General features: G+C 38.4%; 1 protein-coding gene across 5 annotated transcripts in view; it reads left to right on the top strand.

Annotated features, from left to right (window-relative positions):
* The window catches only part of CEP57L1 (centrosomal protein 57 like 1), an 83,184-nt gene that overhangs the window by 49,257 nt on the left and 7,490 nt on the right, over positions 1–26,437 (top strand). For all 5 annotated transcript variants that reach the window (XM_057737927.1, XM_057737928.1, XM_057737929.1 and 2 more), the window contains 3 exons: positions 14,411–14,527; positions 15,492–15,569; positions 16,056–16,142. In XM_057737927.1, the coding sequence (XP_057593910.1) occupies positions 14,411–14,527; positions 15,492–15,569; positions 16,056–16,142 (282 nt within the window). The remainder of the gene's footprint in view (positions 1–14,410; positions 14,528–15,491; positions 15,570–16,055; positions 16,143–26,437) is intronic.

The raw sequence follows: 26,437 nt of genomic DNA, 5'->3' as shown, positions 1-26,437 counted from the left end.
CCATCTGTTTGTGTCATCTTTGATTTCTTTCATTAGTGTCTTATAGTTTTCTGAGTACAAGTCTTTTACCTCCTTGGTTAGGTTTATTCCTAGGTATTTTATTCTTTTTGTTGCAATGGTGAATGGGATTGTTTCCTTAATCCCGCTTTCTGGTCCTTTGTTGTTAGTGTATAGAAAAGAGATTTCTGTGTGTTAATTTTGTATTCTGCAACTTTACCGAATTGGTTGATTAGCTCGAGTAGTTTTCTGGTGGCATCTTTAGGATTTTCTATGTATAGTATCATGTTATCTGCTAACAGGGACAGTTTTACTTCTTCTTTTCCAATATGGATTCCTTTTATTTCTTTTTCTTCTCTGACTGCTGTGGCAAGGACTTCCAAAACTATGTTAAATAGTAGTGGAGAGAGTGGACATCGTTGTCTTGTTCCTGATCTTAGAGAATGCTTCCAGTTTTTCACCATTGAGAATGATGCTGGCTGTGGGTTTGTCATATATGGCCTTTATTATGTTGAGGTATGTTCCCTCTATGCCCACCTTCTGTAGAGTTTTTATCATAAATCGGTGTTGAATTTTGTCAAAAGCTTTTCTGCATCTATTGAGATGATCATGTGGTTTTTATCCTTCAGTTTATTAATATGGTGTATCACATTGATTCATTTGCGTATATTGAAGAACCTTTGCATTCCAGGGATAAACCCCATTTGATCATGGTGTATGATCCTTTTAATGTGCTGTTGGATTCTGTTGGCTAGTATTTTGTTGAGGATTTTTGCATCTAAATTCATCAGTGATATTAGCCTGTAATTTTCTTTTTTTGTGACATCTTTGCCTGGTTTTGGTACCAGGGTGATGGTGGCCTCATAAAATGAGTTTGGGAGTGTTCCTCCTTCTGCTATATTTTGGAAGAGTTTGAGAAGGATGGGTGTTAGCTCTTCTCTAAATGTTTGATAGAATTCGCCTGTGAACCCATCTGGCCCTGGACTTTTGTTTGTTGGGAGATTTTTAATCACAGTCTCAATTTCGGTGCTTGTGATTGGCCTGTTCATATTTTCTATTTCTTCCTGGTTCAGTCTCGGAGGATTGTATTTTTCTAAGAATTTATCCATTTCTTCCAGGTGATCCAATTTATTGGCATGTAGTTGCCTGTAGTAGTCGCTCATGATCTTTTGTATTTCGGAGGTGTCAGTTGTTACTTCTCCTTTTTCATTTCTGTTGATCTGCATCTTCTCCCTTTGTTTACTGATAAGTTTGGCTAATGGTTTATCAATTTTGTTTATCTTCTCAAAGAACCAGCTTTTAGTTTTATTCATCTTTGCTACTGTTCCCTTCATTTCTTTTCCATTTATTTCTGATCTGATCTTTATGATTTCTTTCCTTCTGCTCACTTTGGGCTTTTTTTTTGTTCTTCTTTCTCTGATTGTTTTAGGTGTATGGTTAGGTTGTTTATTCAATATTTTTCTTGTTTCTTGAGGTAGGACTGTATTGCTATCAGCTTCCCTCTTAGAACTGCTTTTGCTGCGTCCCATAGGTTTTGGGTTGTTGTGTTTTCATTGTCATCTGTTTCTAGGTAATTTTTGATTTCCTCTTTGATTTGTGCACTGATTTCTTGGTTGTTTAATAGCATATTGTTTAGCCTCCATGTGTTTGTATTTTTTACGGTTTTTTTCAGGTAATTGATATCTAGTCTCATGGCGTTGTGGTTGGAGAAGATGCTTGATACAATTTCAATTTTCTTGAATTTACCGAGGCTTGATTTGTGACCCAAGACGTGATCTATCCTGGAGAATGTTCCATGTGCACTTGAGAAGAAAGTGTATTCTGTAGTTTTTGGATGGAATGTCCTATAAATATCCATTAAGTCAAGATGGTCTAATGTGTCATTTAGAGCTTGCGTTTCCTTATTTATTTTCTGTTTGGAAGATCTGTCCATTGATGTAAGTGGGGTGTTAAAGTCTCCTACTATTATTGTGTGACTGTTGATTTCCCCTTTTATGGCTGTTAGCATTTGCCTTATGTATTGAGGTGCTCCTCTGTTGGGTGCACAGACATTTACAACTGTTATATCTTCTTGGATGGATCCCTTGATCATTATGTAGTGTCCTTCCTTGTCTCTTGTAATAGTCTTTACTTTCAAGTCTAATTTGTCTGATATGAGTATTGCTACTCCAGCTTTCTTTTGACTTCCATTTGCATGGAATATCTTTTTCCATCCCCTTACTTTGAGTCTATATGTGTCGCTAGATCTGAAGTGGGTTTCTTGTAGACAGCACACGTAAGGGTCTTGTTTTTGTATCCATTCAGCCAGTCTGTGTCTTTTGGTTGGAGCATTTAATCCATTTACATTTAAGGTGATTATTGACATGTATGTTCCTATTCCCATTTTCTTAATTGTTTTGGGTTTGTTTTTGTGGGTCTTTTCCTTGTCTTGTGTTTACTGCCTAGAGAAGTTCCTTTAGCAGCTGTTGTAAGGCTGGTTTAGTGGTGCTGAATTCGCTTAACCTTTGCTTGTCTGAAAGCTTTTGATTTCTCCATCAAATCTGAATGAGATTCTTGCTGGGTAGAGTATTCTTGGCTGTAGGTTTTTCTCTTTCTGGACTTTAATTATCTCCTGCCACTCCCTTCTGGCCTGCAGAGTTTCTGCAGGAAGATCAGCTGTTTTCCTTATGGGTTTTCCCTTATATGTTGTTACTTTTCTCTTGCTGCTTTTAATATTTTTTCTTTGTGTTTGTTTAATTTTCGTTAGTTTGATTAATGTGTGCCTCAGTGTGTTTCTCCTTGGGTTTATTCTGCATGGAACTCTCTGCAATTCTTGGACTTGGTTTACTATTTCCCTTCCCATGTGGGGTAAGTTTTCCACCATAATCTCCTCAAATATTTTCTCAGACCCTTTGTTTTTTTCTTCTTCTTTTGTAATGCCTGTGATTTGAATGGTGGCACGCTTAATGTCATCCCTAAGGTCTCTGAGACTGTCTTCCGTTCTTTTTATTCTTTTTTCTCTTTCCTGCTCTGTGGCAGTTATTTCCCGCATTCTATCTTCCAACTCACTTATTCCTTCTTCTGTCTCAGTTATTCTGCTGTTTATACCATCTAGAGTATTTTTAATTTCGGTTATTTTGTTATCTATTACTGTTTGTTTGCTCTTTAGTTCTTCTGAATCCTTATTAACTGTTTCTTGTATTTTCTCTATTTTGTTATCAAGATTTTGGATCATCTTTACTATCATTACTCTGAATTCTTTTTCAGGCAGTTTTCCTATTTCCTCTTCAGTTATTTGGTCTTTTGGATTTTTATTGTACTCCTTTGCCTGCAGGGTGTTTCTTTGTTTTCTCATTTTGTCTAATTTATTGTAGTTGCTGTCTCTTTTCCCTGTGCTGCCTAGTAGAAATTCCTCTTATCTCTGTTCTGTTTGGCTTGAGGTGTCAAACACTAGAGCTTGCTGGCCTTTGATTGGATTTGGAGCTTGGTGTTGAAAATGAGGACTCTGGGGGAGCACTTGCTGATTAATATTCCATTGGGTCAGAAATTCTCTGGTGATCCTGTGTCCTGGATTCTGCTCTGCTGTCTCAGAAGTCGAGGTTCGACCCCTGGCCAGGGCACCAAGACCCTGGAAGCTGCACAGCATGGAGAAAAAGGAGGTAGAAGGAGAGCAAAGAAAAAAAAGGAAGAAAAGGAAGAAAGGGAAAGGATAGACAGATCCCCAAGAATGGTGGTAAAAGCAACTCTAATCAGTCAAAATCACACAAGATGTGCACACTTGCACTTGCGGAAAGAGAAGAGGAAAAGAAACCAATGAGAAAAGAAAACGAGAGAGCAGAAAAAAGAAAGAAGAGAGTGCTCATACCAATTACAAGCAAATCCACCTACACATATATACAGTAAAGATTTAACTAGCAAATACCTAAAACCAGAAACAAGATAAGCATACCAAAAAGTCCTCCAGTACTTCTAGGTATGGCTCTGCCCCTGCTGTGGAGAGGACTGTGGACAGCTCAGACTGTGATCTGGTATTAGTCCTGTGTGTATTTGTCCCCACAGTCCCCAGTTGCCCCCTATGTCTACAGCTTCCATTGTAGAAACACTCACCTATTCAGGTGATCCACAGATGCACGTTCTTTCAAGCCTATTGTAGGCATTAAACCTGCTCCTCCTGTGGCTATTTTTCTTTCTCTTCTTTGGTCCTGCAGTCCTCGGGGATCAGTTTTGGTTTTGCTCCCTACTTTGCTTGTGGGTTGCTCTCAGGAGTCGGTTCTCCACCCAGACAAGAGGGGGTGAAAGAGGGTGATTGGGGCTCACTTGCAGCTTCAGGGTCAGGGTAGCGAGGGATCTGGCAGTCTAACTGAAATCTGCAGGATTGCTTGCAGCAATAGAGGTCAGTGTGAGCCTGAGGTGTGCTGTGCATTCTCCCAGGGAAGTTGGTCCTGATTGCAGCACCCTTGGTGTTGGTGGGCTTCCCCCGCTGCCGGGAGGGTGTGGACAATAACTTGCCTTACACACAGGACCCTTGGCGGCTATGGGTGAGCAGACCGTGGGCTGGCAGTGCGGTGGCAGGGCAGGAGAGTGGGGCGGCGGGACCCAGCGGCACGCCCTAGGTTTGTTCTTTTTAAAGATTATTGTGGTTTTATAGACCCTTTACACTTCTATATAAATTTTATAACCAGTGTAGCATATTTTAAAAAATAAGTCTGCTGAGATTTTTTTTTTTTTCCCCTTAGTTTTTTTTATTTTTTTTTATTTTTTTGGGGGGTACACCAGGTTCAATCATCTGTTTTTATACACATATCCCCGTATTCCCTCCCTTCCTTGACTCCCGCACCTCAAGTCCCCCCCACCCTCCCTGCCCCACTCCTCTAAGGCATCTTCCATCCTCGAGTTGGATTCCCTTTGTTATACAGCAACTTCCCACTGACTATTTTACAGTTGGTAGTACATATATGTCTGTGCTACTCTCTCACTTCGTCTCAATTTCCCCTTCACCCCCCACCCCCGCCCATACCTCGAGTTCTCCAGTCCATTCTCTGTATCTCCGTCCTTGTTCTTGTCACTGAGTTCATCAGTACCATTTTTAGATTCCATATATGTGAGTTAGCATACAATATTTGTCCTTCTCTTTCTGACTTACTTCACTATGTATGACAGATTGTAGTTCTATCCACCTCATTACATATAGCTCCATCTCATCCCTTTTTATAGCTGAGTAATATTCCATTGTGTATATATGCCACATCTTCTGTATCCATTCATTTGTTGATGGGCATTTCGGTTGCTTCCATGTCCTGGCTATTGTAAATAGTGCTGCAATAAACATTATGGTACAAGTTTCTTTTGGGATTATGGTTTTCTTTGGGTATATGCCCAGGAGTGGGATTACTGGATCATATGGTAGTTCTATTTGTAGTTTTTTAAGGAACCCCCAAATTGTTTTCCATAGTGGCTGTACCAACTTACAGTCCCACCAACAGTGCAGGACAGTTCCCTTTTCTCCACACCCTCTCCAACATTTGTTGTTTCCAGATTTTGTGATGATGGCCATTCTGACTGGTGTGAGGTGATACCTCATTGTGGCTTTGACTTGCATTTCTCTGATGATGAGTGATGTTGAGCATCTTTTCATGTGTGTGTTGGCCATCTGTATGTCTTCTTTGGAGAAATGTCTATTTAGGTCTTCTGCCCATTTGTGGATTGGGTTATTTGCTTTTTTGGTATTAAGCTGTATGAGCTGCTTGTATATTTTGGAGGTTAATCCTTTGTCCGTTGTTTCATAGGCAATTATTTTTTCCCATTCTGAGGGTTGCCTTTTAGTCTTGTTTATGGTTTCTTTTGCTGTGCAAAAGCTTTTAAGTTTCATGAGGTTCCATTTGTTTACTCTTGATTTTATTTCCATGATTCTAGGAGGTGGGTCAAAAAGGATCTTGCTTTGATGGATGTCATAGAGTGTTCTGCCTATGTTTTCCTCTAGGAGTTTTATAGTGTCTGGCCTTACATGGAGGTCTTTAATCCATTTGGAGTTTATTTTTGTGTATGGTGTTAGGAAGTGTTCTAATTTCATTCTTTTACATGTTGCTGTCCAATTTTCCCAGCACCACTTCTTGAAGAGGCTGTCTTTTTTCCATTGTATATTCGTGCCTCCTTTGTCAAAGATACGGTGCCCATATGTGTTTGGGCTTACTTCTGAGTTCTCTATTCTATTCCATTGATCTTCCTTTCTCTTTTTGTGCCAGTACCATACTGTCTTGATCACTATGGCCTTGTAGTATAGTTTGAAGTCAGGAAGCCTGATTCCACCAATTCCATTTTTCCTTCTCAAGATTGCTTTGGCTATTCGGGGTCTTTTGCGTTTCCATACAAATCGTAAGATTTCTTGCTCTAGTTCTGTGAAAAATGCCATTGATAATTTGATCGGGATTGCATTGAATCTGTAAATTGCTTTGGGTAGTACAGTCATTTTCACGATGTTGATTCTTCCAACCCAGGAACATGGTATATCCCTCCATCTGTTTGTGTCGTCTTTGATTTCTATCATCAGTGTCTTAAAGTTTTCTGCATACAGATCTTTTGCCTCCTTAGGCAGGTTTATTCCTAGGTATTTTATTCTTTTGGTTGCAATGGTGAATGGGAGAGTTTCCTTAATTTCTCTTTCTGCTCTTCCGTTGTTAGTGTATAGGAATGCAAGAGATTTCTGTGCATTAATTTTGTATCCTGCTACTTGACTAAACTCATCAATTAGTGCTAGCAGTTTTCTGGTAGAGTCTTTAGGGTTTTCTATATATAATATCATGTCATCTGCAAAGAGTGACAATTTTACTTCTTCTTTTCCAATTTGGATTCCTTTGATTTCTTTTTCTTCTCTGATTGCTGTGGCTAACACTTCCAAAACTATGTTGAATAACAGTGGTGAGAGTGGACACCCTTGTCTTGTTCCTGTTCTTAGAGGGAATTCTTCCAGTTTTTCTCCATTGAGAACGATGTTGGCTTTTGGTTTTTCATATATGGCTTTTATTATGTTGAGGTAATTTCCTTCTATGCCCATTTTCTCGAGAGCTTTGATCATAAATGGATGTTGAACTTTGTCAAAAGCTTTTTCTGCTTCTATTGAAATGATCATATGGTTTTTATCCTTCAATTTGTTGATATGATGTATCACATTGATTGATTTGCGTATATTGAAGAATCCTTGCATCCCAGGGATAAACCCCACTTGATCATGGTGTATGATTTTTTTAATGTGCTGTTGGAGTCTGTTAGCTAGTATTTTGTTGAGGATTTTTGCATCTATATTCATCAGTGATATTGGTCTGTAGTTTTCTTTTTTTGTGACATCTTTGCCTGGTTTTGGTATCAGGGTGATGGTAGCCTCGTAGAATGAGTTTGGGAGTGTTCCGCCTTCTGCAATATTTTGGAAGAGTTTGAGAAGGATAGGTGTTAACTCTTCTCGAAATGTTTGATAAAATTCGCCCGTGAACCCATCTGGTCCTGGGCTTTTGTGTGTTGGGAGATTTTTAATCACTGCCTCAATTTCTGTACTTGTGATTGGTCTGTTCATGATTTCTATTTCTTCCTGGTTCAGTCTTGGAAGATTGTATTTTTCTAAGAATGTATCCATTTCTTCCAGGTTATCCAATTGATTGGCATATAGTTGCTTGTAGTAGTCTCTCATGATCTTTTGTATTTCTGAGGTGTCCGTTGTTACTTCTCCTTTTTCATTTCTAATTCTGTTGATTTGCATCTTCTCCCTTTTTTTCTTGATGAGTCTGGCTAATGGTTTATCATTTTTGTTAATCTTCTCAAAGAACCAGCTTTTAGTTTTCTTTATTTTTCTTATGGTTTCTTTCTTTTTCATTTATTTCTGCTCTGATCTTTATGATTTCTTTCCTTCTGCTCACTTTGGGGTTTCTTTGTTCTTCTTTTTCTAATTGTTTTAGGAGTAAGATTAGGTTGTTTATTCGATCATTTTCTTGTTTCTTAAGGTAGGACTGTATTGCTATAGACTTCCCACTTAGAACTGCTTTTGCTGCATCCCATAGGTTTTGGGTTGTTGTGTTTTCGTTGTCATTTGTTTCTAGATATTTTTTGATTTCCTCTTTGATTTCTTTAGTGATTCCTTGGTTGTTTAAGAGTGAATTGTTTAGCCTCCATGTGTTTGTATTTTTTGCAGTTTTTTTCCTGTAATTGATATCTAGTCTCATGGCGTTGTGGTCTGAGAAGATGCTTGATATGATTTCAATTTTCTTGAATTTGCTGAGGTTTGATTTGTGACCCAAGATGTGATCTATCCTGGAAAATGTTCCGTGTGCACTTGAGAAGAAATTGTAGTCTGTCGTTTTTGGATGGAATGTCCTATAAATATCAATTAAGTCGAGATGGTCTAATGTGTCATTTAAAGCTTGTGTGTCTTTATTTATTTTCTGTTTGGATGATCTGTCCATTGATGTAAGTGGGGTGTTCAAGTCTCCCACTATTATTGTGTTCCTGTCGATGTCCCCTTTTATAGCTGTTAGCATTTGCCTTCTGTATTGAGGTGCTCCTATATTGGGGGCATAGATATTTACCACTGTGATATGTTCTTCTTGGATGGATCCCTTGATCATTATGTAGTGTCCTTCCTTGTCTCTTGTAATAGTCTTTACTTTCAAGTCTAATTTGTCTGATATGAGTATTGCTACTCCAGCTTTCTTTTGACTTCCATTTGCATGGAATATCTTTTTCCATCCCTTGACTTGCAGTCTATATGTATCCCTTGGTCTGAAGTGGGTTTCTTGTAGGCAGCATATAGAAGGGTCTTGTTTTTGTATCCATTCAGCCAGTCTGTGTCTTTTGGTTGGAGCATTTAATCCATTTACATTTAAAGTGATTATTGACATGTGTGTTCCAATTACCATTTTCTTAATTGTTTTGGGTTTGTATTTATAGGTGTTTTCCTTTTCTTGTGTTTCCTACTTAGAGAAGTTCCTTTAGCACTTGTTGTAAGGCTGGTTTGGTGGTGCTGAATTCTCTTAACTTTTGCTTGTCTGGAAAGCTTTTGATTTCTCCCTCAAATCTGAATGAGATTCTTGCTGGGTAGAGTATTCTTGGCTGTAGGTTTCTCTCTTTCAGGACTTTCAGTATATCCTGCCATTCCCTTCTGGCCTGCAGAGTTTCTGTAGAAAGGTCAGCTGTTATCCTGATGGGTTTTCCCTTATATGTTGTTTGTTGCTTTTCTCTTGCTGCTTTTAAGATTTTTTCTTTGTGTTTAATTGTCGTTAGTTTGATTAATATGTGTCTTGGTGTATTTCTCCTTGGGTTTATTCTGTATGGGACTCTCTGAGCTTCTTGGACTTGGTTAATTATTTCCTTTCCCATGTTGGGGAAGTTTTCCACTAGAACCTCTTCATATATTTTCTCAGACCCTTTCTTGTTTTCTTCTTCTTCTGGGATGCCTATAATTCGAATGTTGGTACGTTTAAGGTTATCACTGAGGTCTCTGAGGCTGTCTTCTAGTCTTTTTATTTTTTTTTCTTTTTCCTGCTCTGTGGCAGCTATTTCCCCCATTCTATCTTCCAACTCACTTATTCGTTCTTCTGCCTCAGTCATTCTGCTGGTTATAGCATCTAGAGTATTTTTAATTTCGGTTATTTTGTTATCCATTGCTGTTTGTTTTTCTGAGTTCTTATGAACTGTTTCTTGTACTTTCTCTATTTTGTTATCGAGATTTTGTATCATTTTTACTATCATTACTCTAAATTCTTTTTCAGGCATTTTTCCTATTTCCTCCTCATTTATTTGGTCTTGTAGGTTTTTTTCCTGCTCCTTTGCCTGCATGGTGTTTCTTTGTTTCCTCATGGTTGTCCAGACTTTTGGGGTTGCTTGTCCTGGCGATAGAGGTGTTTATAGAAGACTGTCCAAGCCTCAGACTAATGTCCAAGTATTGGATTAAACGAATATTAAGTCTAGGAAACACATACATGTATAAGACACACAATTACTGAATCCGTTAGGACATAAGGCTCTAGAAAGACCTGACAGAACCCCAGTATGCTTTCAGATATTCAAAGAGAAACCCAGCAGAAATTGACAGCTGAAACAGAACCAATCAGAGACAAAAGCAAAAGCAAACAAACAACAAATAACACCCTACACATACAAACATCAATCCAGGGAGATTTTGTAAGCTAGGATCAAATATAGAAATGAGCTGGAGTACCACCAGAGAGTATGGAGATTCTCAGAATGTAATTAGACAGCTGTATTAAGAACTAAGATAAAGACAAAAGCCTAATATTAAATACCAAGGCAGTGCGTCCTCTGGAGAATAGAGCAAGGAGTCTGAGCAGACCGATAGTGTTGCTTATAAGTATGTTAAGATAAAATAAACTTAAAATGGCTGGAAGAAAGGGGAACAGAAGAGTGTAATGTGGTTGGAAATATGGAAATAAAAAGAAAGGAATAGAAATGTATAAAAGATAGGGATGAAAGGAAAGTATGAGAGATATTTTGTCCATACTACCAAAAACTTAGCTAGATATAGGAGTATATAAAAAGGCAAAAAAAAAAAAAAAGAATAAAAAATATCATTAAAAAATTATGTTATAAAACTTGTAGATCCCTTAGGGCTAAGATCGTATTTAATAAAGAAAAAAAAAAAAAGAGAGAGAGAGAGAGAAAGAAAAAAAAAAAAAAATCCAGAACTGATCCCAGAATGGTCCAGTTCAATAGGTATTAATACTACTATTTCTGTTTCCTTAGCGTCTCAGCTGTAAGTGTCCTTCTCCTTGCCTTGTGTTTTTTTTGCGTTATTCTGTGACCAGCAGAGGTTCCTTTATTGTTCGTCTGTAAGCGTCGGTGTGTGGGGAGGGAGAGGGTACAATAGTGGCTCCTTCTCCTGGGAGTGAGTGAGCAGTGGCGCACTGCTGTTTCAGTCAGGCTTGGAGGTGCCTGTTGCAGAGGGCGCTGGTGGCTCAGGCGTATACAGAAAGTCTTAGAGTTGGGCCTCTCTCGGAGTTTTTTTTCTTTTTGATGCTGTTGTTTTTTTTTTTTTTTTTTCCTCTCGGCAGCCTCCCTGCTGCTGGTGTTTCAAGGGGTTTTAATCTAGCCCCGCCCGGGCGCCTGAGGGTGCTTGTTATCCCTGAGCTCCTTAGGTGGCCCGCAGGGCGTCTCTCCACTGCCTGTTGCAGAGGCGCGGCTATGTCGGGCTCCCTGCAGTCCTTTCTGGTGTCCGAGGCCGTCTGCTGGTGTTCAGCTGGTTCTCTGTGGGAATGACTGCGTCCTTCCGTGCATTCCCAATGCATCTGTGGAGAGGGATGCACTCCACGTCTCTCTACTTCGCTGCCATCTTTTCTCTCTGCTGAGATTTTGATTGGGATCTTGTTAAATCTATAGATCATTTGGGGGAAAATTGATAACTGAAAAAATATTGAATCTTCCAATCCATGATTGTGGTCTATTTCCCTATTTATTTCAGTCTTCTTTACTTTCTCTTCACAGTGGTTTGTAGTTTTTATGAGAGGTCTTGCACATCTTTTGTTAAATCTATCTCTAAGAACTTTGTTTTCTTAATGCTATTTTGAGCAATATTGGACTTGTTTTCCATTTTTCTATTATTGCCATATAAAAATATAATTGATTTTTGTGTGACTTTGTATTCTGCAGCCTTGCTAAATTTATTCTAGTAGTTTTCATATTTTCAAATGAATTTCTATATACATAATCATGTCATCTGTGAATAAAAACAGTTTTATATTTCCTTTTCCAATTTTTGTGGCTTTTATTTCTTTTTCGCACTTTATCGCACTGGCTATTACAGCTAGTACAGTGTTAATTAGAAGTGGTAAAGACTGATATCCTTGTTTTCTTTCTGATTTTTGGGAGAAAGATGTCAATCTTTCACTAAGATATTACCTCTAGGTTTTTCTTAGTTGTCCCTTATCAAGCTGTGGAAATTACTTTGTATTCTTAGTTTGCTAAAAGCTTTTATTGTGAATGGATATCAAATTTTGTGAATTGGTTTTTCTATCAATACATCTAGCAAAAGGGTCATGTGATTTTTCTCATTCATTCAGTTAACACAGTACGTTACACTGTTTGATTTTCAAATGTTAATCAACATTGTATTCCTGGTATAGACCCCAATTGATCTTGATATAGTATTGTTTTTTTTACTTTGCTTGATTCAGTTTGCTAATATTTTGCTTAACTATTTTTGTGATTTTTTTTTTCTATGAGGGATCTACGTTTATAATTAATGTCTGGTTTTGGTGTGATGGTTTTGTTGGCCTCATAAAATTAGCTGGGAAGATTGTATCTTCTATTTTCTGAAAGACCTTGTATAAAAGTACTATTATTTCCTCTTCAAATGTTTGATAGAATTCAAATTTGATAGATGCTATCTGGGACTGGTGCTTTCTTTAAACATAGATTGTTTTTGAATTATGAATTCAATTTATTTATAACAGAGATTGGGCTACTCAGATTTTCTGTTTCTTCTTGTGTCTTTAGAGAAGTCCTCTCTTTCATTCCTGATATTACTAAGTTGTATTTTTTCTCTTTTTTAAAATTATCACTCTACCCATCACTTTATCAATTTTATTGATTTTTTTAAATCCTTTTTAAAATGTTTTTATTTTCTATTTCGTTGATTTCCACTTCATCTTTATTATTTCCTTCCTTCTATTTATGTAGGGTTTAATTTGCTATTTTTTCCCTAGGTTTGTATGTTAGAAACTTAGATTATTTATTTTAAAACTTTTTGTATTTCTTCTTAAATCTTATATCTTGTGATTAAAACTATCAAGTTCCCTCTAAATACTGCTTTACCTGCATCCCACAGATTTTTTTTTAATTATACATACTGTGGTCATTCATTTTATTTTATTTTTTTTAGGAACTTTTATTGAGATATAATTGACATGCAATAAACTGCATATATTTAAAGTGTACAATTTGATTTTTTTTCTTATTAGTAATGTATATATGGCAATCCCAGATTTTGATATTTTATATTTTTATTATCTTTCAGCTTAAAATATTTTTTAAGTTCTCTAGTTGTTTCTTCTTATATTCTGTTGACTTCTCTTCCTCCTGGTACGTTTCCCCTTCTCCTCCTTTTTAGTAGCTGCTCTACGAGTTGAAATATGTTTTCTTGACTTACCACAGTCTGCCATGAATTAGTATTTAAAAATTTCACATGTAATATAAGATCCTTACTGCAGTATGCTTCTGTTTATCCCCCTTTGTGCTACAGTTTTCATACATTTTATTTCTACATATGTTATATAACTCATAATACATTGTTTTTGTTTGTACTTTAAATGATCAGTTTTCCTTTAAAGAAAATTAAGAAAAAAGGATATATATACACACACACACACACACACACACACACACACACACACATACATATACACCCACATTTTTATCATTTCCAGAGCTTTTTATTTCTTTGTGTAGATTCAAATTTTTCATCTAGGGTCATTTCCTTTAGTCTGAAGCACTTCTTTTAAAAGTATGCTGGGAATTCTCTTAGCATATATTTGTCTGGAAAAGGCTTTATTTCACCATCATTGGTGAAGGATGGTTTCACTGGATAAAGAATTCTAGCTGATGCTTTTTTTCTTTTTGCACATTAAAGCTGTTGTCTCGATTGTCTTCTGGATTTCATAGTTTCTAATGAGAATTGTCATCTTCATTCCCCTGTGCATAATATGTTATTTCTCAGGCTCCTTTTTTTTTATCACTGGTTTTCAACCATTTGATAATATGCCCAAATGTGGTTTTCATTGTATTTATTCTGCTCGGGTTATTTTTTTGTTTGTTTGTTTTGGATTCTTGAATCTGTCAGTTAATAATTTTGCATCAAAATTGGAACATTTTTAGCCATTATCCTTCAAATAATTTTTCTTGTCTAACTTGTCTCTTCTCTCCTTTTGTAATTCCAATTGAATGTTAGACCACAGGTCATCAAGACTGTTTATTGGTTGTTTTGGTTTTTTGTTCGTTAATAGATTTTTTTAGAGCAGTTTTAAGTTCATAGAAGATTGTTCTCTGTATGTTTTATTCCTCTGCTTTTCTATGTTATATTTAGAGAGAGGGTAAATCAATGACTGGTTTGGTCACCTTGTGAATAACTCCTTGTTTATTTAATACAGGTTTCACTGATGATGTTTTCCGTAGTAGAAATATTATATAAAGATACAAAGAAGATTTTGTTCCACTGATCTAATATCTTTTTTTACACATTACATTTGTTTTTTATAAGTATTTTCTTTTGTTAAAAATATATGTTCTTGTTTTTTGCTAAGCACCTAAAGTATGTACAGTACATGTATTTATGTGTTTCTCATGACAGATTTATTTTGTGCTTTGAATTCTCAGAAATTGTATTGCTCTTGAGTCATTGGCATTACCTGCCAAACTTAGGTTTTGTTTTTTTCCTTTCCAGGCCCAGCTTCAAAGGGAAAAAGAACAAGATCATATGAAGCTGCAAGCAAAACTTGAAAAACTTGATGTCTTAGAAAAAGAATGTTTTAAACTTACAACAACTCAGAAAATTGCTGAGGTAAGCTTCCACTTGTTTCTTTGAAGTGGTGATGCCAGGAGTAAATCTTTAGTGTTAAGCATAATTACAATGTATGTGAATATGCAAAAAAATTAGATTTGTAAAACTTCATTACTTTTAGTAATCCAGATATGAATTCCTGCCTATAGAGATGAAAAAATGTATTCTATCACAGCACGAATGAGCTTGCCTTTTGATGTGAAATTGTAGCTTTGGCTTCTTCTGCAATGGGAGAACATTTTCATTTGTTAGATAATTTACCTAAAGGATATTGAAAAGACTGCCTTTCACCACTTGCATTTAAGTTAAGCCTATTCTAGATCCTGTCCTGAAATGCCCTCTCCTTTTCCACCCAAATCCTATCCATTTCATAGGAGTTTCTCCCAGTCCTGCTTCCTCTATGAAGCCTTCCTTGAGTTTTCCAACACTCAGGAAGCTCTCCCTTTGAAGTGTACTGTCTTCCTATTCTAAACTACACCATGGATATAAGATGAAATACTTATGTGTATAAGGTTATACAGTATATACATGATCTGGGTCAAATCATATTGTTTCATGTGTATTACTATTATTTCCCTAAGTACAGCATAAGTAGACATTTATTGTGATTTGTGTATGTTTTGAAAGAAACATTGAGACCCAAGACTATAATTGTTTGACCTTCTAGACCTTTAAAATCTCCCAAATTTTCATTATTATGATTTTGTTGATGAAAGTTAATAAAGTCTGTGCCATATACATTCTTTGCATTTCCTTTGTTCTTCTCATATATAATAACAGGTAAAGAAGCACAGGAAAAAGCCAAGAAAAACTTAGCATCTTTTGCCATACCTTTTTCTTACTTTCTGCTTTAATTTACCAAATATTAAGAGTCAAGACCCTAAGGACTCTACTTGGAAAAGGAATAAAAGATATTTGGCTGTAGTTTTTGTACACTAATCCCAGTTTTTTTATTCTTTTGCAGGACAAGATTAAACATTTGGAGGAAAAACTAAAGGAAGAAGAACATCAGCGTAAGCTCTTCCAAGACAAAGCTTCTCAGGTGAATAGAGCATTATATCATCTATCACAGTAGAATCCCCATTATTATACTGTATTAACTGAAGCCTATATTCTAGACTCTAATTTTCACTTTCTAGACTGTTAGTTTTGTCTCTTTTTGCTATAATAATGTAGTTCTGAGTAGGTCAGCCAGTATATTCATATACTTGGACATATTGCCAAGAGACCTTTCGGTCTTTTGAAATTCTGACAAACATTTATATTCTCAGTTGAAAGAACTCCTGCTATAGATTGTTTTCAGTTTGAGGTATATAAAATTATTAATTCTCTTGTAAATAGAAAATGATTTTATTACCAGTAGACTTGGTGACTTTTACACACAAAAAAGTGGTATTTGGGGTTTTCTTTTCTTCCTCAAAAAACATTTTTGTGTTTATAAATTGAGATCTGATCCCTCATTATAATGTTTTTGAGAAGGAAGAAACTTGATAAAAATCAATTTAATGAATTTTTTTTAATATTGTAGCTTCAAACTGGACTTGAAATCAGTAGAATTTTAATGTCTTCAGTATCAAATCCAAAGCGTTCCAAGGAAAAGAAGAAATCTTCAAAGGTATGCAAACACTTTATTCTTATTTGCTAATACATATTTCTCTACCGTTTTAATATTTATACCTATCCATTTCCAAAAAGAATTTGAAGAGATTTATAATACAGGACATGAAATTGGACTTCCCTGGTGGCGAAGTGGTTAAGAATCCACCTGCCAATGCAGGGGGCACAGATTTGATCCCTGGTCCGGGAAGATCCCATATGCCACGGAGCAGCTAAGCCCATGCACCACAATTACTGAGCCTGCGCTTTAGAGCTCATGAGCCACAACCACTGAGCCTGTGTGCCGTAGCTACTGAAGCTCACGCGCCTATAGCCTGTGCTCCGCAACAAGAGAAGCCACCATAATGAGAAGCCTGCACACCACAGTGAGAAGCCCGCACTCCGTGAAACTAGAGAAAGCCCGTGTGCAGCAACGAAGACCCAGTGCAGCCAAAAATAAACATTAATTTAAAAAAAAAGACATGAAATAATGCTATGAAATAGGCATTAAAAACATGAGTTAAGTAATGATGGTTTGGGGTGTGAGGACAGAAAATTCCATAAAATCTAGGTTAGGGGGCGAAGTCAAGATGGCAGCATGAGAAGATGCGGAGATCGCATCTCCCCACAAATAGATAGGTTGCCAGAGGCCAGCAGGGGACCTGAGGGCCAAAGAAACCGCAGGAACCCCGGAGCAACCGGGTAGAACCTGGGGGACGTCAGGGGAAGGGGAAGCTGGACGGAACCAGCGCCCCTGGGGGGTAGCTGGGTGAGGGGGAGGTTCCCACCTGGAGGGACTGTCGGGGGCTGGGGAGGTCATGAAACCACAGCTGGGTTTCTCCCACCCAGGAGGCCAGGAGGCTTGCTGAGCTTCTGGGCTTGGGAGCCTGCTGGGCTCCCCAGCAGGGTCCTCCACCCTCCAAGGCCCCCTCCAGGCTGCCTGGGTTGTGGGGGTGTGGGAAGGAGGGAGGAGGGGCGAAGAGGTGGAGAGGCGGACAGGTGGGGGTGGGGGGACAGGGAGGCATGAGGGCGTTTTGCCTGCCCTCTTGGCCAGGGAGGCCGACTGGACTCCCAGGCCTGGTCCTTCACTCTATGGGCCCCCCTCCAGCACGAGGGTCCTTGGGGCATGGGGGGGAGGGGGCCGGGGCGGGGGAGAGGGAGAGAGGCAGACAGTGGGGTTGGGAAGGGATCTTTCCAGGTCAGAAGAATAGGGGAGGCGCCACCGGTTATTTCTTCCAGGCGGGTCCTCCACCTTCCAAGGCTCCTCCAGCCTGTTGGTCCTAGAAGTACAGGAGGGAAGAGGTGGGGGGAAAAGAAGAGAGGTGGAGGGGGGAGGGACCCTCTGGGATCAGAGGATGGGGGAGGAGTGGAAGGCATTTCTGCTGCCCACTGGCCTGGGCAGCCTGCTGGGCTCCCAGGCCTGGTTTCCAACTCTTTAGGGTCCCCTCCCAGATGCGTTGGTCCCAGGGACTTTGGAGTGTGGCAGGGGAAGAGGAAGAGAGGTAGACCAGTGGTGGGACATTCCAGGACCAGAGGACCAGGGGAGGTGCGGAGGATATTTCCCCTGCCCACTTGGGCCTGATGGCCTGCTGGGCTCCTGAGTCTGGTCCCTTGGTCTCTCCAGCTGAGTGGGTCCTACAGGCGTGGGAGGGAGGGAGGAGAGGAGAAGAGGAAGAGAGGCAGACAGCAGTGGGGGGGACCTTGCAGGACTGGAGGATCAGGGGAGACACTGCAGGAAATGTCCCTACCCACTTGGCACTGGGAGGCCTGTTGCACCCCCAGGCCTGGTCTTTGGTCCTCCAGGGGCCCCTCTAGGTCTCACTGGTCCTAGGGGTGTAGAAGGAAAGCAGGGGAGAAGAGGAGAGGAGAGGTGGGCAGGGGAGGGGGCCTTCTGGGATTGGAGGATCAAGGGAGGCCGAGAAGGTATTTCCACTGCCCACTAGCCCTGGGAAGCCTGCTAGGCTCACGGACCTGGTCTTTCACAGTCCAGGGCCCCCTCCAGCTGCTTGGGACCTAGGAGAGTGGGGGGCAGGGGAGAGAAAGAGAGGCAGACAGGGACCCTACGAGACTGGGAGATCTGGGAAGTGCCGCAGGCGTTACCCTAGCCCAGTTGGCCCTGGGAAGCCTGTTGGGCATCAGAGTCTGGTCTCCTTCCTTCCAGTGCCTCCTGCAGCTGTGAGGGTCCTGGGGGAATAGGAGGGGGGTGGTGAGGAAGAAGAGAACCCAAGGGGGAGCGACCCTCCGAGATTGGAGGACTAGCGGAGGTGCCTAGCATTTGTCCCACCAACTTGGGCCCGGAGAGCTGGCTGGGTACCTTGACCTGGTCCTTTGCTCCCAGAACCAGAGGCATTCCTGGGCCCCTCTGCCTCATTGGGCCTAAGCCCCATTCATTCCCCACCACCCCCAGGGCCTTTTCTAAGTGTAGGCCCTTCCCATTGCCTAAACTCCCTGCTCCTTATCTAAGCCCTGCTCCCACAGCCAAGGCCTTTTCTGGCTTTTTTTTTTTTTCCTTTTCCTGTTCTTTTTCTCTTTCGTTTTCTTTTTTTTCTTCCCACCTCCTCACTTCGGCTATTGCAGTTGTTTTACCTTCCAGTTGTTGCTCCATCTTTTTTTTTTAATATTTTCTAACACATCTGTTAGTTTCCTCCTATCGTATTTTTTATCTTGCTATTGTTCTGCTGTTCTCTTAATTTTTTTTTTTTAATTTTTTTCGTTTTCCTGCTCCACAGAGCTTGTGGGATCTTGTCACAAGCCCAGGGTCAGGCCTGAGCTCCTGAGGTGGGAGCTCTGAGTCCAAAACTTTGGACTAACAGGGAAACCCAGTTCCCAGGGAATATTCATCAGAGTGAAGTCTCCCAGAGGTTCTCACCTCAACACCAAGACCCAGCTATATTCAACAACCTACAAACTCCAGTGCTTGAAACCTCAGGCCAAACACCCAGTGGGACAGGAACACAATCCCACCCATCCAAAGTGGGGGGAAAATGAGATGACAAAAAACTATGTCACAGATGAAGGAAGAAGGTAAAATCCACAAGACCAAATAACTGAAGAGGAAATAGGAAAATTGCCTGAAAAAGAATTCAGAGTAATGATAGTAAAGATGATCCAAAATCTTGATAACAAAATAGAGAAAATACAAGAAACAGTTAATAAGGATTCAGAAGAACTAAAGAGCAAACAAACAGTAATAGATAACAAAATAACCGAAATTAAAAATACTCTAGATGGTATAAACAGCAGAATAACTGAGACAGAAGAAGGAATAAGTGAGTTGGAAGATAGAATGCGGGAAATAACTGCCACAGAGCAGGAAAGAGAAAAAAGAATAAAAAGAACGGAAGACAGTCTCAGAGACCTTAGGGATGACATTAAGCGTGCCACCATTCAAATCACAGGCATTACAAAAGAAGAAGAAAAAAACAAAGGGTCTGAGAAAATATTTGAGGAGATTATGGTGGAAAACTTACCCCACATGGGAAGGGAAATAGTAAACCAAGTCCAAGAATTGCAGAGAGTTCCATGCAGAATAAACCCAAGGAGAAACACACTGAGGCACACATTAATCAAACTAACGAAAATTAAACAAACACAAAGAAAAAATATTAAAAGCAGCAAGAGAAAAGTAACAACATATAAGGGAAAACCCATAAGGAAAACAGCTGATCTTCCTGCAGAAACTCTGCAGGCCAGAAGGGAGTGGCAGGAGATAATTAAAGTCCAGAAAGAGAAAAACCTACAGCCAAGAATACTCTACCCAGCAAGAATCTCATTCAGATTTGATGGAGAAATCAAAAGCTTTCAGACAAGCAAAGGTTAAGCGAATTCAGCACCACTAAACCAGCCTTACAACAGCTGCTAAAGGAACTTCTCTAGGCAGTAAACACAAGACAAGGAAAAGACCCACAAAAACAAACCCAAAACAATTAAGAAAATGGGAATAGGAACATACATGTCAATAATCACCTTAAATGTAAATGGATTAAATGCTCCAACCAAAAGACACAGACTGGCTGAATGGATACAAAAACAAGACCCTTACGTGTGCTGTCTACAAGAAACCCACTTCAGATCTAGCGACACATATAGACTCAAAGTAAGGGGATGGAAAAAGATATTCCATGCAAATGGAAGTCAAAAGAAAGCTGGAGTAGCAATACTCATATCAGACAAATTAGACTTGAAAGTAAAGACTATTACAAGAGACAAGGAAGGACACTACATAATGATCAAGGGATCCATCCAAGAAGATATAACAGTTGTAAATGTCTGTGCACCCAACAGAGGAGCACCTCAATACATAAGGCAAATGCTAACAGCCATAAAAGGGGAAATCAACAGTCACACAATAATAGTAGGAGACTTTAACACCCCACTTACATCAATGGACAGATCTTCCAAACAGAAAATAAATAAGGAAACGCAAGCTCTAAATGACACATTAGACCATCTTGACTTAATGGATATTTATAGGACATTCCATCCAAAAACTACAGAATACACTTTCTTCTCAAGTGCACATGGAACATTCTCCAGGATAGATCACGTCTTGGGTCACAAATCAAGCCTCGGTAAATTCAAGAAAATTGAAATTGTATCAAGCATCTTCTCCAACCACAACGCCATGAGACTAGATATCAATTACCTGAAAAAAACCGTAAAAAATACAAACACATGGAGGCTAAACAATATGCTATTAAACAACCAAGAAATCAGTGCACAAATCAAAGAGGAAATCAAAAATTACCTAGAAACAGATGACAATGAAAACACAACAACCCAAAACCTATGGGACGCAGCAAAAGCAGTTCTAAGAGGGAAGCTGATAGCAATACAGTCCTACCTCAAGAAACAAGAAAAATATTGAATAAACAACCTAACCATACACCTAAAACAATCAGAGAAAGAAGAACAAAAAAAAAGCCCAAAGTGAGCAGAAGGAAAGAAATCATAAAGATCAGATCAGAAATAAATGGAAAAGAAATGAAGGGAACAGTAGCAAAGATGAATAAAACTAAAAGCTGGTTCTTTGAGAAGATAAACAAAATTGATAAACCATTAGCCAAACTTATCAGTAAACAAAGGGAGAAGATGCAGATCAACAGAAATGAAAAAGGAGAAGTAACAACTGACACCTCCGAAATACAAAAGATCATGAGCGACTACTACAGGCAACTACATGCCAATAAATTGGATCACCTGGAAGAAATGGATAAATTCTTAGAAAAATACAATCCTCCGAGACTGAACCAGGAAGAAATAGAAAATATGAACAGGCCAATCACAAGCACCGAAATTGAGACTGTGATTAAAAATCTCCCAACAAACAAAAGTCCAGGGCCAGATGGGTTCACAGGCGAATTCTATCAAACATTTAGAGAAGAGCTAACACCCATCCTTCTCAAACTCTTCCAAAATATAGCAGAAGGAGGAACACTCCCAAACTCATTTTATGAGGCCACCATCACCCTGGTACCAAAACCAGGCAAAGATGTCACAAAAAAAGAAAATTACAGGCTAATATCACTGATGAATTTAGATGCAAAAATCCTCAACAAAATACTAGCCAACAGAATCCAACAGCACATTAAAAGGATCATACACCATGATCAAATGGGGTTTATCCCTGGAATGCAAAGGTTCTTCAATATACGCAAATGAATCAATGTGATACACCATATTAATAAACTGAAGGATAAAAACCACATGATCATCTCAATAGATGCAGAAAAGCTTTTGACAAAATTCAACACCGATTTATGATAAAAACTCTACAGAAGGTGGGCATAGAGGGAACATACCTCAACATAATAAAGGCCATATATGACAAACCCACAGCCAGCATCATTCTCAATGGTGAAAAACTGGAAGCATTCTCTAAGATCAGGAACAAGACAACGATGTCCACTCTCTCCACTACTATTTAACATAGTTTTGGAAGTCCTTGCCACAGCAGTCAGAGAAGAAAAAGAAATAAAAGGAATCCATATTGGAAAAGAAGAAGTAAAACTGTCCCTGTTAGCAGATAACATGATACTATACATAGAAAATCCTAAAGATGCCACCAGAAAACTACTCGAGCTAATCAACCAATTCGGTAAAGTTGCAGAATACAAAATTAACACACAGAAATCTCTTGCATTTCTATACACTAACAACAAAGGACCAGAAAGCGGGATTAAGGAAACAATCCCATTCACCATTGCAACAAAAAGAATAAAATACCTAGGAATAAACCTAACCAAGGAGGTAAAAGACTTGTACTCAGAAAACTATAAGACACTAATGAAAGAAATCAAAGATGACACAAACAGATGGAGAGACATACCATGTTCTTGGATGGGAAGAATCAATATTGTGAAAATGAGTATACTACCCAAAGCAGTTTCCAGATTCAATGCAATCCCTATCAAATTACCAATGGCATTTTCCACAGAACTAGAACAAGAAATCTTATGATTTGTGTGGAAATGCCAAAGACCCCACATAGGCAAAGCAATCTCGAGAAGGAAAGATGGAGTTGGTGGAATCAGGCTTCCTGACCTCAAACTATACTACAAGGCCACAGTGATCAAGACAGTATGGTACTGGCACAAAAACAGAAAGAAAGATCAATGGAATAGAATAGAGAACCCAGAGGTAAACCCACACACATATGGGCACCTTATCTTTGATAAGCAGGCAAGAATATACAATGGAAAAAAGACAGCCTCTTCAATAAGTGTTGGTGGGAAAATTGGAGAGCTACGTGTAAAGGAATGAAATTAGAACACTTCCTAACACCACACACAAAAATGAACTCCAAATGGATTAAGGACCTAAATGTAAGGCCAGACACTATAAAACTCCTAGAGGAAAACATAGGCAGAATACTCTATGACATATATCAAAGCAAGATCCTTTTTGACCCACCTCCTAGAATCATGGAAATAAAATCAAGAATAAACAAATGGGACCTAAAGAAACTTAAAAGCTTTTGCACAGCAAAAGAAACCATAAACAAGACAAGAAGACAGCCCTCAGAATGGGAGAAAATACTTGCCAACAAAGCAACAGACAAAGGATTAATCTCCAAAATATACAAGCAGCTCATGCAGCATAATACCAAAAAAGCAAATAAATCAATCCACAAATGGGCAGATGACCTAAATAGATATTTCTCCAAAGAAGACATGGAGATGGCTCACAAACACATGAAAAGATACTAGACATCACTGATCATTAGAGAAATGCAAGTCAAAGCCACAATGAGGTATCACCTCACTCCAGCCAGAATAGCCATCATCCAAACATCTAGAAACAGTAAATGTTGGAGAGGGTGTGGAGAAAAGGGAACTGTCCTGCACTGTTGGTGGGAATGTAAGTTGGTACAGCCACTATGGAAAACAGTTTGGAGGTTCCTTCAAAAACTAAAAATAGAACTACCATTTGACCCAGCAATCCCACTCCTGGGCATATACCCAAAGAAAACCATAATCCCAAAAGAAACATGTACCATCATGTTCATTGCAGCACTATTTACAATAGCCAGGACATGAAAGCCACCTAAATGCCCATCAACAGATGAATGGATAAAGAAGATGTGGCATATATATACAATGGAATATTACTCAGCCATAAAAAGGAACGAAATTGAACTGTATGTAATGAGGTAGATAGACCTAGAGTCTGCCATACAGAGTGAAGTAAACCAGAAAGAGAAAAACAAATAGTGTATGCTGATTCATATACATGGAATCTAAAAAAAAAATGATACCGATGAACCCAGTGACAGGGCAAGAGTGGAGATGCAGATGTAGAGAATGGACTTGAGGACATGGGGCTGGGGTGGGGGTTGGGTGGCAAGGGGGAAGCTGGGATGCAGTGAGAGAGTAGCATAGACATATATATTACTACCAAATGTAAAATAGATAGCTAGTGGGAAGTTGCTGTATAACAAAGGGAGATCAACTCGATGATGGGTGCTGCCTTAGAGGGCCAGGATAGGGAGGGTGGGAGGGAGTTGCAGGAGGGAGGGGATATGGGGATATGTATATAAATGCAGCTGATTCACTTTGGTGTATCTCAAGAGCTGGTACAAGAGTGTAAAGGAATTATATTCCAATGAAGAGCTTAAAAAAAAAAACCTAGGTTAAAGAAAGTAACAGCAGTTGAGTGCAAAACCTAGCTCTTAGTTTGCTTGACAACCAAAGTAAAAAGGAGCACATAATGGGCAATGCATCTATCTTTGTGAAATAACACTAAGTATTCCAATTTTTCTAGAAAGACAAACATTTTCCTAGTACTAAACTGTTAGAGAAAAATGTATTTTGGGTACTTTATAAAAGAGGTGCTAAATAATACAATAGATAGTAACATGATAGATCCTATAAGCAGTTTTATATAATATATGCACAACAAAAAGATAAGAATATAGTATTAAATTACATTTTGTTATAAATTATAGCATTAAATTATAGTTATAGTCATTTCTTTAGAGAAATTATTTAATTTTTTCTATGCTCATATTCTTTGTATTTGCCTGACAATAAGGATTGGGGAATGAGTACTTTGTAGATTTACCAATAATATTTTGTTTAGATGAGTTGATATTTTGGGTTTATTAAACTCTCTTATAATGGTAAGAAAGAAAATGTTAATCTCTTATTCTTATGATTCTGAAATTGTAGTTTTGATGACCATTATTACTGTTTACTCAATGTGCATGTAGTGTTTCTGTGTGCTCTTTGCTGTGGGAACCAAGCATGCTATTTGCAAATTCTCGCTACTGCCATAAGCTTACCGTATGAATACAATAATGGAGGAAACATTATGCTTAACTTTAGCTAGTCTTTTATTCCATAAATAAGAGTTACTATTCAATAGTTTGGCTGCATTTTTCACAGATTTTTTTCTTTCAAAGAATTTGCAGACTACAGTCATGAAAAATATTTTCCCAGTGCAATTTATGTTGATTTTTTAGCTTATTTCCTTCCTTAACCGTGTTTTGTGTCATCTCTACAGTAAGATTAGAAACTGCAAAGCCAAATAGAAAATCACTATTAGTAATTTGCAAGTAGAAAATATATTGACTTGTTTTTATATTTATGTTTTGTGGCATCCTTTGGTGATTTAGTGGGGAAAAAAAATTAATAAGGTACAGGGAGAAACAAGGTAAAAGGAATGAAGGAAAGAAAAGGTAGCTCCTGGAAGAAAAGAAAAGGTTATTAACAACAAAATCATTTTATAAAAGGAGTTGGTTTAAGTCCCAAGTTCATAGGATCTGTATGTAATAATGCCTTCCTTTAAAGGTGGTAGAAGCACTCATGTTGCTGAAGGTAGCCTCTGATTTTAAGAGACTTCTGTTGAGAGTCCTGTTTGCCTCACTGATGCTTACTCCATATTCTGGACATAGTTCCTTCAACTCATACATCTTGATTTACATAGACTACTACCTTTTGGTAGTAAAAAAATAACACAGGAATTTACAGAGAAGCAGATAAATATACAAATATAAGACAGTGTAATAACTTAATAGAGGTATAAACAAAGTATTGTGGTGCTGTACAGATAAAGAATATGTGAAGGGGTCATGCAAGAAGCAGCATTAAAGGCAGCCTTGGAAAATTATTAAGTATTGGTAGAGATGAGGAGACGTGCATTACAGTTTGAGACTGTAGTTGGTTTTTCCACGAAACCATAAATAATTGTCCAGTACTGGGTGTGAGATGGTGTCATATGAGACGAAATTGAAAATGCAGCTTGAGGTGAGATTATGCTTGATATTCAGTACATGTTAAGAATTTGAACTTTTGTTCTATAAAACATTGCGAACCTTTGAGGGCTTGTAGGGACATGATTAGGACTGTAGTTCTAGATGGTAACCAACAACAGTATAAGGTGAACTTGAAAGTAAAGAATCAGGCTGTTTGAATATCGTAAGCAAGATGATGGAAGCCTTTCCTGTGAAGTTTTCATTATTCTCTTAAAAGGTTAGAGTGTAATCAATCAGAGATCTCATTCAGTATAGTGACTAAAAGAATTAAATTTCTTTTGCTCTTAATAATAACTGCTTGAAATAGCCTTAGGCCAACCCATTGTTTTCCATTACTTGAAATTAGCATTCCTAAGGTCCAGAGCTTGAATGCTTGTCCAGGGTCCCCAAGCAACTCTGAGTGAATAAGAACCGACTCACAAACTTGTGATTTCTCTACCTCTAAGCCATTTTATTTCTTTAATTTTCAAAATAAATAAATAAATGTTTGTAATAGTTAAGATATCTAAATTTTCATTTAGAATTGGGACTATTTTGTTTTCATTATGGAATATGCTCAG

This window comes from Hippopotamus amphibius, chromosome 6, assembly GCF_030028045.1.
Source record: "Hippopotamus amphibius kiboko isolate mHipAmp2 chromosome 6, mHipAmp2.hap2, whole genome shotgun sequence".
Classification (NCBI taxonomy): domain Eukaryota; kingdom Metazoa; phylum Chordata; class Mammalia; order Artiodactyla; family Hippopotamidae; genus Hippopotamus; species Hippopotamus amphibius.
The sequence above is the reverse complement of the archived record's forward strand: the minus strand, read 5'-3'. Positions and strand labels throughout refer to the sequence as shown.